The 15,515-nt window shown below is 36.9% G+C and overlaps 1 protein-coding gene across 3 annotated transcripts; it reads left to right on the top strand.

Moving 5' to 3' along the window:
* The first annotated feature begins 2,910 nt into the window (after positions 1-2,910).
* Positions 2,911-15,303, top strand: LOC115417476 (interferon regulatory factor 4-like). Of its 3 annotated transcripts, none has more exons than XM_030131416.1 (9): positions 2,911-2,974; positions 3,162-3,361; positions 4,259-4,445; positions 5,699-5,775; positions 6,856-6,991; positions 7,100-7,201; positions 8,263-8,640; positions 10,781-10,893; positions 14,500-15,303. In XM_030131416.1, the coding sequence occupies exons 2-9, from the start codon at positions 3,164-3,166 to the stop codon at positions 14,656-14,658; spliced, it is 1,350 nt and encodes a 449-aa protein (XP_029987276.1). In that variant the 5' UTR covers positions 2,911-2,974; positions 3,162-3,163; the 3' UTR covers positions 14,659-15,303. The 3 variants fall into 3 exon arrangements, with proteins under 3 accessions (XP_029987276.1, XP_029987275.1, XP_029987274.1); XM_030131415.1 differs by having other exon boundaries at positions 2,921-2,974; positions 3,136-3,361; XM_030131414.1 differs by lacking the exon at positions 2,911-2,974 and having other exon boundaries at positions 3,005-3,361.
* Positions 15,304-15,515: the final 212 nt, after the last annotated feature.

Genomic DNA, 15,515 nt, shown 5'->3' with positions numbered 1-15,515 from the left:
ATCTAAACGTAAGGGGAAGAAACACCAGATGAATGTATGAAGTATAACTGTAACAAACTGTATAGATAGTCCTCCACCTGCTGACAATAAGACACTGTTAATATGATCAGTCTCTGGTTCTGTTTTGTGCTATGTATGAAAAAAGGTGCAGGATACAGAAGAGATCAGAGGTCAAAAACAGGATTATGAAGAAACATTCTCTTTATAAATATCAACAATCGTATTAAATGAAAAACAGATTAATCAGACTTACTTCATCAAAGTAAAAAAAAAAAATGCAAGAAATAGAAATACACGGGTTAAATCAAGTTTCATCGACATGAAAAGTTTTAATATTGACTTGTGGTGTAACAATAAACAGCATTGTATTCTGACTTTGTGGATATTTTAACATTAACTTTCGTACGAGTCCATCAAATAGCGTCTGAATATTGTCATGCATCTCAAACCACTGGAATAAACAATTCACTAGTGCAAAACCAGAACCTAAATGCTAAGATGCTAAGTAAAAAAAAAAAAAAAAAAGATTAAAAAAAAAATGTTTAATTCAATATTAAACTGTTCTCTATTTTTATTTTGCTTGAACTATTTGATTTGTGCTTCCTGTTTTAACTTTTTCACCTCAATTTTGTCTGCTGGCTATTTTTTTACCTTACCTTACCTTACCTTATATCATACCTTACCTTACCTCACCTTACCTTATACCTTACCTTACCTTATCTTACCTTGCCTTACACCTTTCCTTATACCTTACCTTTCCCTACCTCACACCTTACCTTACCTTACGAGTTTCCTGCTTTTACTTTGTCAAACCACTTTGTAAACTTGTAAATCTTTATGTTATTCTTCTGCTTTAATTTTTTAATTGCTCTTTGCCTGATATATATTATATACTGCAGTTACTTCATTTGTGTTCATTTTGCTTTTACTTATTTTTATGCCGGTGTGATATAGTTTGTAATACAAGTTTAGAAAAGTGCTCTAAATAAAGATTATTCATATTAAAGGTGGCATGTATGTAAGTTCATATTGTTAGTATTTATAAGAGAAATGTATTATGTCTCCCTCTGATTTATGATTTATTTGTTTACTTATTTTATTGCTTTATTTAACAGAGACAGTGCACATTAATCAACATTGCTGTAAATCTGACAGAGTTGATGGACTGATTGTTTTGTGTCCTCCTAAAAACAAGACTAAAATATTTAAGTTACAATTATGTTAATCTTTTATAAGCATGCATAGGAAATAATAAATACATATTGATGTAATTAAAACATTATTGATAGTGTCCCTTTGCCATATTGTGTACTATTTAGACGTGTACTATGAGAAGATGCAACACAAACACACATAATATAAAACACAGAGGAAAAAAGACATGCATCTGCACTAGTGGGGTCAAACACTTGGATGAATTTGAAAAAAAAAAAGGGCAAACTATCTAGGATATTAACAATCACTGGTGTCAAACTCATGTTAGTCCCAAACTCCAATCTCCAAAATTTTAAGAATATTCTGCCTGTTACTGAATGCTTTGAGTCTTTGTATCTACAGTGATCTGTAAAGTGTAATCTACATGTGTAAATGATAAATTGAGGCATAATATTGTTAAAATTGCACTTATTTTTCTTAAAACATTTCAGGTTGTTAAGGTTATTTACATTTTTTTGTGAAAGAATAGTTGGTTTTTATGATTAAATTTGTTTTTTTGCACTAAAACAAAGAGGAAAACTTTGGAGTTATCATTATTTAACCCTTTCATGCATGAATCATGAGTGCCTTAAATAGCCTTATGAGAGCCTTAATTTTTTTTTTCCTAAGTGTTATTATTCCTCTAGGCATTGAAAAAACAATGCGATTGACTTTTTTTTTAACCTATTTTTCATGGAGCTGCAAAAATGTCCTTTCAGCTGGACACCATGTATTTAATTTTCGAAATGAAGAAACATATTTATTGATATTCTGTATGAAAACTATGAAGCTAATCTGATGTTTTCTCACATTTTAACAAACTCTAAAACTGGTCATTACTCACTCCATGGAGATAATATGCTTTTTGTCTAACCCATAAAAACCCAGTGCTACTTTTGTCATCATTTTGTTTAAAAAAAAAAAAAAAAAAGTTAATTACAGTCTAATAACAACAAGCAACTGATTTACACTCAAACATGTTAGTGCAGATCAAGTTTATGAAGAACAGCAAAGTTACAGTAATTATATGATACAGGATGATGCATGAGCGTCCACTGTGTTAGCAGATATGGAACTAAAATAACAAAATCCATGAATAGAACAGCTGTAAAACAGCTGTCCACTGTAGTGACCACTGTGCATGAAAGGGTTAAAGATTATAATGTTCTTGTTTTACTGGTTTACTTGAGATTAAATTGTATGTGGCCACTGAACTAAAATGAGCTTGAGTAGAAAAAGTAATAGAAACTATATCATTTGATGTAATTTTTGTTAATTTTCTTCATAAACTCCTTATCGGAACTGTACATATTTTTAGGTTTGTGTCTAATTGTCTCTCTTTGTGCTTTATGAGCCACAGTTTATCGTTATCTCATGTTCCTGTTTTCATCTGTTGTGTTTTCTTCCATAGAAAAGGCACTTCTGTGGATGTTCTGCTCATCATTTCTGCATCAGGACCACTCTGGACTGACTTTTCGTAAGGCTTTATCATTTCACAGAATTGTTTTTGTCTCCATCCGTCGGTTTCCCACGTGTGCGGGTGTGTGACACGGTGTGTGTGACAGGGTTTCCCCGGGTGTGTTACTGGTGATCGGCCGCTGTGTGCGCAGATAAGCTTCTGAGGAGCGCAGCGCAGCGGCAGGTGCGTGTGCGTCCTCCTCCTCAGCATCCTCGGCTCAGTCTCCGCCCTCCGGAGTCACATTTAAGCGGGCCCGTCGTAAAGATGAGGGCTTTCTGACACTGACTGATTCCAAAACTTGACGTGTTTCGAGTTTCACAGGTAAGACCACTTAGACCGGCTTCCCAGGCGCACGTTGCTCCGGTTTGGTCCGTGCGTGGGAGACTGGGTGGTGGTGGGGGGTTAACCCACAGTCAGTCCTGGGTATCGTTTCGTGCTTAACTTTCTGTCAAACATCAGCACATGAAACTTGATTATTACAGGAGCCAAGTGTGGACTTTCTGCGCAGACATGAACCCAGATGTGGATTACTCAGGCTCGGGGAGCAGCGGCAATGGAAAGCTGCGCCAGTGGCTGATCGAGCAGGTGGACTGTGGGAAATATCCCGGTCTGGTGTGGGAGAACGACGACAAAACCATCTTTAGGATACCGTGGAAACACGCCGGGAAACAGGACTACAACCGGGATGAGGATGCCGCGCTTTTCAAGGTAAGACACCCTCATGTTCTGACCTGTGAACATAACGGGACCGAGAATAAACACATGAAGAAAGTTTTAGCATCTGAAAAACCTGATCAGACCATCATCATGCATTAAAAACCTTATTATAGTTTAGGAACAAAAACATCAAAATATAGCAGAACTGAAGAACTAAGATGCAGAATAGAAAGTTTTCTTATATTTATGATGCTCATCTTCAGTGTTGCAGCTGGTAAAATATTAGAATCTTTTAACTACTTAAAGGTGCGTGTATAAATATATATATATAAAATATATATTCTGTTGGGTTTCTGCTTAGAGTCTGGTTTTGAGCAACTCTCTATATAAAGTGTCATGAGGTAACTTTTTTGTTGTGATCTGGCGCCATATAAATAAAATTTGATTGATTGAGTGATTTGATTGGTTTTCCCCTGTAAGTCGCTTTGGAAAAAAGCATCTGCCAAATGCAAATGCATAAACATAAATATGATGCAGTTGAAAAGTACAATATATACCTGTGAGGATGCAGGGGAGTAGAAATATAAAGTTATATCAAAAGTAAATAGTGTATTAAAGCTTACTTAATTAAAGGTAGTATTACATTTCAATGCTTAGAGAGCTAAAATGAAAGCCTGCAACTTAAAAACAGAAAAGTAAGAAAGAAATACATGTAATTTTTATCTATTTGTATCATTTTTGTAATTTCAGAAAGCCATGATGTGCTGAAGGCATAAGACACTTGGTCATTGAGATTTAGTTTCTATATTTCTTAATGTTTTAATGCATTATGTAAAGGATTGTGTACAATATAAGCTTATTTATTGACTGAATGTCTGTGTAGCTGATATTACATGTACCTTTTTAATGCTAGTTTCTGGTAAAGTCATGCCCCTCGTCTGTCCACAGGCCTGGGCGTTGTTTAAAGGCAAGTTTCGTGAAGGTATTGACAAACCAGACCCACCGACCTGGAAGACGCGCCTCCGCTGTGCCTTAAACAAGAGCAATGACTTTGAGGAACTGGTGGAGAGAAGCCAGCTGGACATCTCAGACCCGTACAAAGTCTATCGTATCATCCCTGAGGGGGCCAAGAAAAGTAAGTGTCAGACACAAAGTACATTTGCTATTGAGGGCTCACATACTCAGCAGTGCTCACAGTGCTAAATGCATGAAAAAATACAGGATGTGATATGACTGTATGTTGTTCCCTGTGGCTTTATGTAAAGTAGACAGTTTGAGCAATTAAATAAAGTGAGTTCACAGTTACTTACATAGAGATTTGACATCAGTCTATCTAGCTATGTGGCAAAGTCAGCTTTTCTGTAGTAATGACACTTATTCTTCAGATGTTCAGATGTTTTTTATTCATGCACGAAAGAAAAATATGTTACACATGAGCAGTTTACAACACATGTACATGAAAGGGAACCCCAAAGAAGCAAAAGTGCTGATAGATAGGGGACCCATGCAATTCTAATATTGCAAAGAAAAAAAAACTAAAACTTTTTCTAAACAAAAACATCATCTGTATTAGTTACACTTTTTGGATGTATTAATTAGATCTGCAGCACTTTTTCCAACCACTGGGCTATGCTTAAATATGTAAATGTGCATTTGTGCATCAAATAATCATGTGTCATACAGTACAGTCTCAGAAAAATTATTAGACCATCCCTTGTTTTCTTCAATTTCTTGTTAATTTTATTCCCTGGTACAACTAAAGGTACATTGGTTTGGACAAATATAATGATAACAACAAAAATAGCTCTTAACAGTTTAATTTCAGAGCTGATATCTACCCATTTTCCATGTTTTCTTGATAATAACCATAATCACTTCAGTTCTTACATCAATATCTATGGCATTGTACTGCCAAAAACAGTGCTTTTAGGCATTCCATGTTTTCTTTTCTGTCTGTTTTAGTCACATGATACACACAGGAGTTAGTACTTGATTACATAACCATTGTTTTTGATGACTTTTGATGGTCTAATAATTTTTTTCTGTGTCTGTGCCATGTACTATTAAAAAAAAGTGTCACCATCATCCCTGGGTAAAATTAATCCCCCACATCAAACATGTGATATATGACACATAGCATGAGTAAAATGTCACTGCAGTGTCATAATCACAGTTTTCATCCAAAGTGGGTGTTTTGTTCATGACAGTAAATGGCTTTTATCATAAGATAAATGCACTGTTGTGTGACTGAAAAATGTCAGTGACTGATCAGCAGAAGAAACCAAACCACCAGTTGGGGTCATGGTTCATGTTGCAGCAGCATGGTGCAGAGGTGCAAAGTGGTGTTCATCTCTATCTGTTCAGTGAACGTCTCTGTGTTGCGTTCAGGACCCAGACAGGAGGACAGCCCTCTGAGTCCTATGAGCTACCCAGTGCACTCCTCCTACCCCGCTCTGCAACCTCAGGTAATTTACATAAACACACACATGGGTAAGGCTGGCTTTAGAGAGAGATAGAGACAGAAACACTGCATGAGTAAACTTACTGTGCATGCATGAATGACTGCAGAAACACAGGACAACAACTGAAGGCTACATTTGAATGAACTACATCCTGAAGTACCAAAAAAAGATCAAAATAAGAGAAAATCCTGACATAAGAGCAGGAAATAACAGTAATTGTACTAATATCATATACTTCATGCCAAAACTTCTGCTTTCAAAACCTTATTTAAGTAAAAATATGTCAATGTTATGTAGTTAAAATCCTGAACGTCAAAGTAGTGATGTTTTTGGATATTACCGCTGCATTAGTATGTGACATTTTACTGCTCTATATGCTTAACACTGAGGTCATTCTAATTATTTTATGTACTTTGGGTAATTTAATCCACAGCAGCATGTAATATTCAATCATCTTTTTGTATGTCACTCTGTTAGACGTCAACTTGTTACACTCTGTTAGAAGACAACTAAAGCGTCTGCCAAATGCGTAAACATAAACTTGTCATGAGTTTACAAAAACAGGCCTGTTTTCAGCTTTATGACAATTGCATTTTCCAGCAATTCCAAGAGGAGCTGAAGAATTTATTTAGTTTAAGAAAAACAGAATTTTAAGATAATTTTAAACTTTGTCACAAACATTCAAAGTCAATACCTTTGTAGATATGTGGTTTTCTGTACATGCTACTTACTACTATGGACAAAAGTTAATCTCCTCAAGACTGGACAAAACAAACACTGGCTGTAATGGGTGGATATTTATTTTGCTGCAATGCAACTTTACCATCACACATGACTAAATATCATACACTGAAATTATAAAAACAAAAAAAAAAACAAAAAACATGCTATTTCATATTAAATGTTAGCTACAATAGAGCTAGAGGGTTGAAGAGAAAACAGCCTCAAAAAATGCCACAAGAACAGTAACGTTTCAGTCTCAGTCTAACAAATGTCCAAACCAGTGCTTTCATTACAGGTCTTTTTTCATTGTATTCTATCATCAGTCGTAGGAGCAGATGTAAACAGCATGTGTGTCTTTAGATGCAGCAGTACATCCCCTCTGAATGTGGATGGAGAGACTACTGCCAGGACCAGGCCTCTCTGCCGGAGCTGCCCTTCGCTCAGTGCCCTTGTCCTCCCCGCAGCCTGCCATGGCCGGCCCCGCCCATGGAGAACGGTACAGTCCTGAACATCACCGTCGCCAAAGCTTGAGTCATTCCGTCTGTATGTTATGAGCTCTAATCTGTGTGTGTGTGTGTGTGTGTGTGTGTGTGTGTGTGTGCAGGATATCAAATCAGAGCCTCCATTTACTCGTACGGTCCAGCTGACGGTCAACCATCACCTTTCAGTTTGGACGCCGGTATGAGGTCGGCGGAAGCACTGTCAGGTACACACACTTTTATAAGGGGGGGGGGGGGGGGGGGGGCTATACAGGCTTTAAAAGAGCCAGATTATTGACAAATTATTCCAAACTTGCACTTCCACTATCTAATAACTCTGTTTGATGTTCAGTTTGATGTTTGATGTTGATTCAGTTTTATTTATTTAGGTATTTATAGCTTTAATTAACATGCTCAGTTCAACAGTTATTGTAATGAAATCAAATGTCTTGGATCTGTCATACACAATCATGCCCAAACCATACAATAATACATGCATTGTATTGAATGTCAAACATTAAATTGCAACTTCCGCCCACTGTAGGCTTTTTAATTTAGAAGAATAAGAAATAAGAATAAACTTTATTGCTATTGCAAATACTATTGCACAGTACAATGAAATTTGGTTTTATTCATTTTGTAAGATGCTCAGGTTAATACACACATCAATTATACAGTCAAGAATCAAAAATTATTAGTATAAAACAGTCTGTATTTAATCTTGGTAGTTCCTCTTGGTTCAACTGGACTGGTTTAGCTTTTTTTGTCTTCAAAAAAGAGCTAAAACCAGACCAGCTGAACTGAGAAGAACTACCAAGAAGAACAATGACCTGGACAAATAAGAACCTACACAGACAGTCTGTATTTAACCTCTGGACTTCCACCGGATCAGTGGTATCTGTACCATTAGACGACTGAGATGTATTTATTTATTTTTTTGCTATTTGAGTATTTTCATGGAAATCATGGGCGCTAAAAACCAATTCATGATTAAGTCAAGACGTGTGTGGAGGAATAATCATGTTCCTTTAGTCTAGGGGTCAATTATGATTTAAGGTGATCATTATCTTTAGGTTGCATTATAATTTGGTTACACATTAATCCATTTATTTATCAATTGATCAATTTAGCATTTTCATTGTGTCAACATCTGTACTGTGTGACATCGACTCAAATTAAAACAAACAAAGCTATAATTCAAAGCCATTTCAGCAACATTTATTCTTAGTGTAACTGGACTCTGGAGGGTTTTAGTAATAATCCCATGTGTCCCCTCTGCTTCACCCAGACCCCCGCCTCCATGTGTCCGTATATTTCCGAGACACTCTGGTCAGGGAGGTGACCACCACCAGCCCAGAAGGGTGTCACATGAAACCGTGCTCCCAAGAGGAGAAGCACTACCAGCCCCCAGGGGGTCCCGAACTGGTCCCCTTACCCGTGGAGACCCTCTCAGGCCAGCGGAGGTCAGACGAGTGTCCACCCAGTCCTCCGTCTGCCCTGGAGAGAGGGGTGTTGGTGTGGATGGCCTCGGACGGACTGTACGCCCAAAGGCTGTGTCAGAGCAGAGTGTACTGGCAGGGAGGGCTGTCACCGTACGGAGACAAGTTCAACAAGCTGGAGAGGGATGTCCCATGTAAACTCCTGCACACACAGGACTACCTCACAGGTGAGACGCTCAACAGCATCATGAAGTTACAGTTTTTCCATGAAAAACATGCACATCAATGTTCCCCAGAGTTTGTAAAATTTAAGTTTCATCCAATGAAAATGTTCTGAAATGTCAACAAGACTAGGACTGAAGTTGAGTATTTCCATTACTAATTCAACTGCTTACTTTTATTCTTAATCGTTAGATCTAAAAATATCAACTTATGTGCCCGAGTGTCTAAAATCCTGAATATCAAAGGGTTCACCCATCACACAAGACAATGGAAACCGTTTTCAAATTAGGAAATTTGGGTTTAAGGGCATTATAATCAAATGGAAGGCAATAAAACAGAGTAACATAAAACACCTTCCCTGACCAAATACTGGACTGTATTAACACACGGCGTTTAAACCAGTCTGTCTCTGCACTCACAACTGGGTCTTGTATTGTAATGACACCTTTAAATGGTTAAATCCTGCAGAACCAAGAAAAGGACAAAACATTAATAAAAGAATAAGTCATATTGTTTGATTTGTAGTTTATCCTCCTGAGATCCAGCAACAAGAGTTTCACAGCTTTATTAAAAAAAAAAAAAAAAAAAAAAACACAGTCAGCTGCAAATGGCATTCCATGAAAAAATATATATGAAAAAAATATCTGAAAAAACTGTTGCATAATGCTGTTTCCAATTAAGGCAATTATTTAATGTAAAAAAAGCCAAAATGTTTACTTTTCTACGTCTCAGGAGGATATGTATGATACTGGTAACCGATAACAGGATTTCAGTAGAAACATGGAGGAGTTGGAAGTTAAAGTCAGTAGCTGTGTTTCCATAAAACAGACAAGTGAATTTGAAACTAAAAGAGGAAATGTGAATTATGTGCATTTCTACAAAATGACTTTCTGTGATATTTTTTCCATGCATGAACCAAAGGAATAGTTTGGTGTCTTTGTCCAGACGACCCCACTAGCTGTTGTACTATCAGTCATCATTATGGAAATAGTCAACTGAATTTAACTCAGTCTTATGATTTAAAGGTGTTCCCATTTTCCATTAACCTTTATAAAAACCACCACAAGTGAGAATAAGGACTTCTTTGGGGAAATTTGGAAGTGTTTTTTTCTCCAAATTTTGCTGTTTCTGATGCAAAACTTCTTAAAAAAAAAAAAAAAGTGTGAAGTTGAGAATTCTGTGCACTTGGTTGTGCATCATTACAAGTTTGATTGAAGCTGACAACACAATCAAGTAAAAAATATTCAAGTTCTGTCTTTCCTTTTTAGTATTATAGACATGATGCAACATGTTTCATAGAAATGCTGGATCGAAACCCTGTTGAAAATTATTTTAATATAGTCTAATGAATGTGCAGTGTTTTGTCATAATAATAAAAAAAGATAAACAGAAATAGAACAGAAATTGCCCGCTTTTGGGATTGCGGTTGCAGTTCCTAAATTTTAATTTTCATGCTTTTTTTCCCCGTTCTGCATAAATGGAAATTGGGTAAATGTGGATTTCAGGTTTAACAAACTGTTGGCTGTGGCAGGTTTTTCATCAAATTAACCATCAGATTAATGCACTACCTATCAGTTGCATATTTAGTTCAGTTAATCAACGGATCATTTCATTTCAAAGCGTAAACGGTCAACCTGAGCGAACTCTGATGTGCACTTTCGATATCCGGTGCTAGATATAACAGTGAGCCCAGAAACTGACTAATTGATAATTAAACTAATAATTCCACCACAGCAAACATCCTCAGTGGGTGTTTTCACCAGTTAAACTGACATAAAAACTCAAACCGCTCATTTACTGTAAGTCAGATTGAATAAGAACAAAACCAAGGAGAAACAAAAGCCCCCAGGAAAGTCAGCACCACATAAACCTGTGGCAGACTCACTTTTTAAAGTTGTATTTCATGATAAAGTGACAGTCACGTGATCATCCCACCCACATGCCATGACAGCCCCAGCTGTGTGACTCTGACACCTAATTGTATTTGCATACACAGTGTGACCAGGACTTTCCAGTCAGATCACCCCAAAAGGTCACACCATTTCAGATGAAATTCTTCTGAGCTGATGTGAATCAACCAGTTCAGGTGTAGTTTGTGGTTCAAAGTCATTTAACAGTTTGATTGTTCTCATCTTTTTCCATCAGAGATCCAGAGTTATGGGCTCCACGGTCGGCCCCTGCCTCGTTTCCAGGTTCTGCTCAACTTTGGAGACGAATGTTTGGACCCACAAAGACAAAGAAGGACCCTGACAGTCCAGGTGACGCCTTATTCTATAATATACTGCTTTATACTGTTAAAATAGTTCCCGATAACATCTCTACAAACAACTCAAACACTTAACTTATTACTTTTATTTTTGTCAGTATCACAATCCGGAAAATCTAAACTAAAATCTGTGAGATGGACGGTCTTTAGGAAAATCTCTGGACTCATGTCACTCAAACTGTGTTTCAAAACTTTAACTTTAATTATTCTGAATGAAAACTTGTCTGGCTGATACAGCAGAGGCACTTCAGAGAAATGGAAATATGGTAATATGAAACAATTTTAACATAGGAAGATTCAGAATTCAGCAACACACATCAAAGCTAACAGCAGAGATATTAAGACATGAATTAAAACATTCATTAACTCTTTATAGGGCAATCACTGAAATACTCTGAAATTCAAAATTTCAACCTTAGTGTGCTATTGGACATTGTCATTTACCTCCTTGTCGGTTGCCGTGACAACAGGCTCCCTCCTTTTGCCATAAAACATCCAAGCAGCACTTGCTAAATAATAAACACATGCAATAAAACAACTGTTATAAGGTCATAAACTGACAAAAATCGCTCACATTCACTATTTACAGTTTCAAAATTTCTATAAAATCTCTCTAAATCACTGAATAGTGTTCATAAAAAAACAACATGCTTCTTGACCTCACAGAGGCACAGGATTGGCCCCATATTTAATGTTTGCGAACATTACCAAAAACAGTCACTTGCCCGATAAAGGGTTAACAATACCCTCTATGGGCTGATTCCCTACATATACATTAGGTTTTCTTGGCTAATACTTGAGTTCATGCTGACATTGGTTCAACCTTTAACATGAAGCTGATGGGTCTGCAGTGGGGTCAGTGTTTGTTACATGAAGACACAAACTGGCACAAAATGCATCTGTCGTATATCCAATCCAATCCAACTTTATTTGTAAAGCACTTTAAAACAACCGCAGTTGTTCATACGTATATGTCTGCATAATGGCTCCCACTTCTGTGAATGCTGAAAGTGAGACGTCATCCCAAAAAACTCAATTATCAGAAGTGGGATCAAATAAAATGTTGCTGAATAAGTGAAATGTCTCAACACAAGAACTCTACAAAAATTCCCAGCAGCAGATCCTAATGAATACAATTTTAACAAAGTATTCAAAGTTGTACCCAGTTTGTCAAGGTTAAAGTTTAACTCACTTTACTATCCCTGTAGGGAAAATTCGGTCTTTGTATTTTACCCATACTAATACAGTCTAGTGTTAGCATTAGTATTAGCATTAGCATTAGGACTGTAGAAGCAGTGAGCTGCCATTGAAGGTGCTCAAGGACAGATTGTGCATATATGCTACGTCTCCACTGATGGTATCAGCTCAACTTGCCTCGACACTGTACAGTTTTTTTTGTGCCATCAGATATTTTTCTAGTGTTAGCTTCACTGAGGGTCAAAGAAAAATTCCACTAAGAGTGATGTACAGTCATGGAGATCACAGACTGGTCAATCCAGAGTTATCGTTATTACATCTGTGTGTTATTATGTCACATCAAACTAGGGGGAAATCTCCAAAAATGTCAGAGCAAATTTTCAACTAGGTTCTATCTTGATAATTCGACAGTAAATGTCAGTTTTACTGTCATTGAAGATGACATCACAATATGAATATCACTGCATCACTATGATAAGGGAGTCCAATTCTGTAACTGCAGTGGAAATATAACATGCAGGTACCAAAACCAAGTCGAGTAAAGTGGAAGCAGGATAAGCTGATGCTGTTAGTGGAGAAACAGCAATTTACATCTATAAATCTGAAGTTTCATTGAGTTTTTATTGGCTATAACCTGTCATTTGGTAATTTTCTGAATACAACTGGCCTTAACCATTGAAGTAAATCATGTTCAACATCATCTACTGTAATTAATAATAGTAAACAAATGGAACATCAACTGGAAATCAGTGTATTTTTCATGCAATATGAAAAGAATTTGTATTTGGTTATAAACATTGAAAAAAAAGCTAGAAATCAGACCAAAGCACTTTTAATTACCACTAAATTTATTCATTACTTTAGGCCTTTGTAACCATAAAATGTTATTATATAACAATAGTTATATTCAGCGTCATGTAGTGATTTCATAAAAAGTCTTGTACCTCATAACTATCTTAGTATAAGAATGGAGGATGAAAAACTCATCCTCCAGCCTGATCATTTTTCCAGTTATCAGTTTACTTATTTTACAATCAATATATGACAAAATCAATTAAATAAAAAGGAAGTACTGTGTCTGATGCAGCCGTTACTCTCATTTAATTTAGATGTTACCTTTAAGAAATGCTACTGGTCACTCTGTACTTTGAGGTTAAGTTGAAAAGTTCTCTTTTACGGGTGTAATACATAACATTTTTTGCTAGTCTGTGCTGCGCTGGAAGCTGGTCATTAGTTAGCATTAGCCAATTCTGAAGCTAACTGTTGTGTGTGTTGTAAATTGTTGCGACTGTAGAGGAGCAGAAGAGACACACTGAAGTTAAACGACTGGCTCCCAACACAAATATAAAAAAAACAAGCCAGTACAAATGTTACATATTGAGCTTTTAATTAAACATTTGAGTTTTGTGGTAGCTTTGTGTCATTCTAAAAATTGACACAGAAATATTAATTTTAATCCAAATATATGTAATGACTCCAAATGCTTGTTATTGGTCCATCCCTTACTAGAAATGTTTCTAATAAAAGGAGTACAAAATGCATTCGAGTAAAAAGTGTTTTTGGACACCCTTAAAATTTTACATAATCTCAACTATTTTGAAATATTTGTGTAGTAGGTGTGGCTGCAACAGACACAAACAAATGCTAAATATATTTTTGTGTGTGTTTTGTTAACAAGAAAAAAAAAACACGCCCTGGATGTGTGTCATTAAGTTATTGAAACATCCAGTTTTGACCTCGACGGAACCGAGCACGTGCAGAAGGGAGCATGTGGGTTTGCAATAGGGAACAATACAATACTATAATACCATTCTGAACCCTATATCGGACAAGTGACTACTTTTGGTAATTTCTGCATATATTACAAGACAGTGACAGCAACAGTTACAGTGAGGCAACAATTTCAGGTCCAATGTGGTCTACAGGGTCTGTAAGGTCCACCTCTGCATGAACAGTGAGTGGACCTGCTTTGTTAGGTACCATGAAGGAATGGTACTAATGTAAGGAATGATGTTCAAAGGGAGAATGTGGATGTGGACAGGGGTCTGGATCAGCACTTATGTTGGTCTAATGTTCTAAAATATATGGTCCTTTCACCTTACCTGTATTTTTCTTGCATTTTTTATAATATAAACTTCTTCGTTTTTTGCCACATTCATTAACCTGAATTTTCTACATAAAAAGTAATAAAGTCTTGGTCCTCCAATAACACACTAGGGTTGAAATGTTGAGCTTTAGAGTATTTCTGAGTTGTCCTATAAAGCGTTCATGCAATACATCACAAATGCATAGGGTTTCCAAAAACTTTTTTCCTTTTCTGTATTTTGGCCTTTTGTTCTTGCTAACATATCTGCAGAAGGAAACCATGTTGCAGCTTTTCACCAACCTCCTGGTGTTGCAGGTGGAGCCGCTGATCGCCCGGCAGCTCCTGTACTACGCCCAACAGACCAGCGGCCATTACTTCCGTGGCTACGAGCACCCGGGGGTCACAGACCACATAAACCCCCCTGAGGACTACCAGAGGGCTGTCACACACCACAGCAGCAGCCTGCAGGAGTGAAATCAGCAGGCGAATGTTAATAAAACGCCTGGGCCTTCAAGTGACGACGCTTCACAAGGGAAACAAGGAGACAGAACGTGGACACTGTTGAACATTGAATCCCTATGGACCTCTATGACTGTTACCGGGTTTGTTACTGTGCTGATGTGTGGCTCAGACCAGAGTTGCAGTGTTATTTCCTTATTTTCAGGGCACTGTGAATATTCTCCATTCTGATTATGCATGAACAAAACTGACAGCTTAGGTGATTGTACTTGAAAATATAGTTTTTGTGCCTTTAGTAGAATTCCTTCCTGTATTTTTGTACATATTTTAGATTTCTCGTGCTAGGAGACACTATCACCAGCATTTAGTAAATTATGAATGAACCATTGTCTGTGCCTGGCTGTGTGTGTGTCACAGAAACTCACTCAGGGATCTGGTCCTAGATAAGCTTTTTGAACCCCATTTGTAACTTAGATCAGCTACAGGAAGTGTTTTTAGCTCACCGGCCGATAAGCCACGAGCCACTGTGAAGGCGCTCTGTCCGTCGTTGTCTTCGTCATTGTCGACATCACTGTCTTCGTCATTGTCTTCATTAGCAATTTCTTCAAATATCTTCTCTGACAAAACTACCAGTCTGATTCGTTTTAGATTTTATATGTAGCTTCCTTTGAACAATGTCTACAAAGTTTGTTCACAGTTTAGAGAAATTTGGATTTTTAAATTTTTGACAAATTTTTGAACTATTAAAAATTTGTCTTTACTTCTAAGGGGCCATATTTTGATGGCTTGTACAATGGAAATGGTTAGAAATATCAATATAATTACTATTGAGCACTGATAGGAAGTCATATATGTACTTTCATTTGGTACTG

Source organism: Sphaeramia orbicularis, chromosome 4 (assembly GCF_902148855.1).
Source record: "Sphaeramia orbicularis chromosome 4, fSphaOr1.1, whole genome shotgun sequence".
NCBI lineage: Eukaryota > Metazoa > Chordata > Actinopteri > Kurtiformes > Apogonidae > Sphaeramia > Sphaeramia orbicularis.
This window is presented reverse-complemented; position numbering and strand designations above follow the sequence as displayed.

Bases quoted from the DNA above. Each gene is read 5' to 3' on its own strand.
- LOC115417476 (XM_030131414.1), top strand. From the start codon at position 3,116: ATGAAACTTGATTATTACAGGAGCCAAGTGTGGACTTTCTGCGCAGAC. The intron at 3,362-4,258 runs GTAAGACACCCT...GTCTGTCCACAG, and splicing joins AGGATGCCGCGCTTTTCAAG to GCCTGGGCGTTGTTTAAAGG. The intron at 7,202-8,262 runs GTACACACACTT...TGCTTCACCCAG, and splicing joins GTCGGCGGAAGCACTGTCAG to ACCCCCGCCTCCATGTGTCC.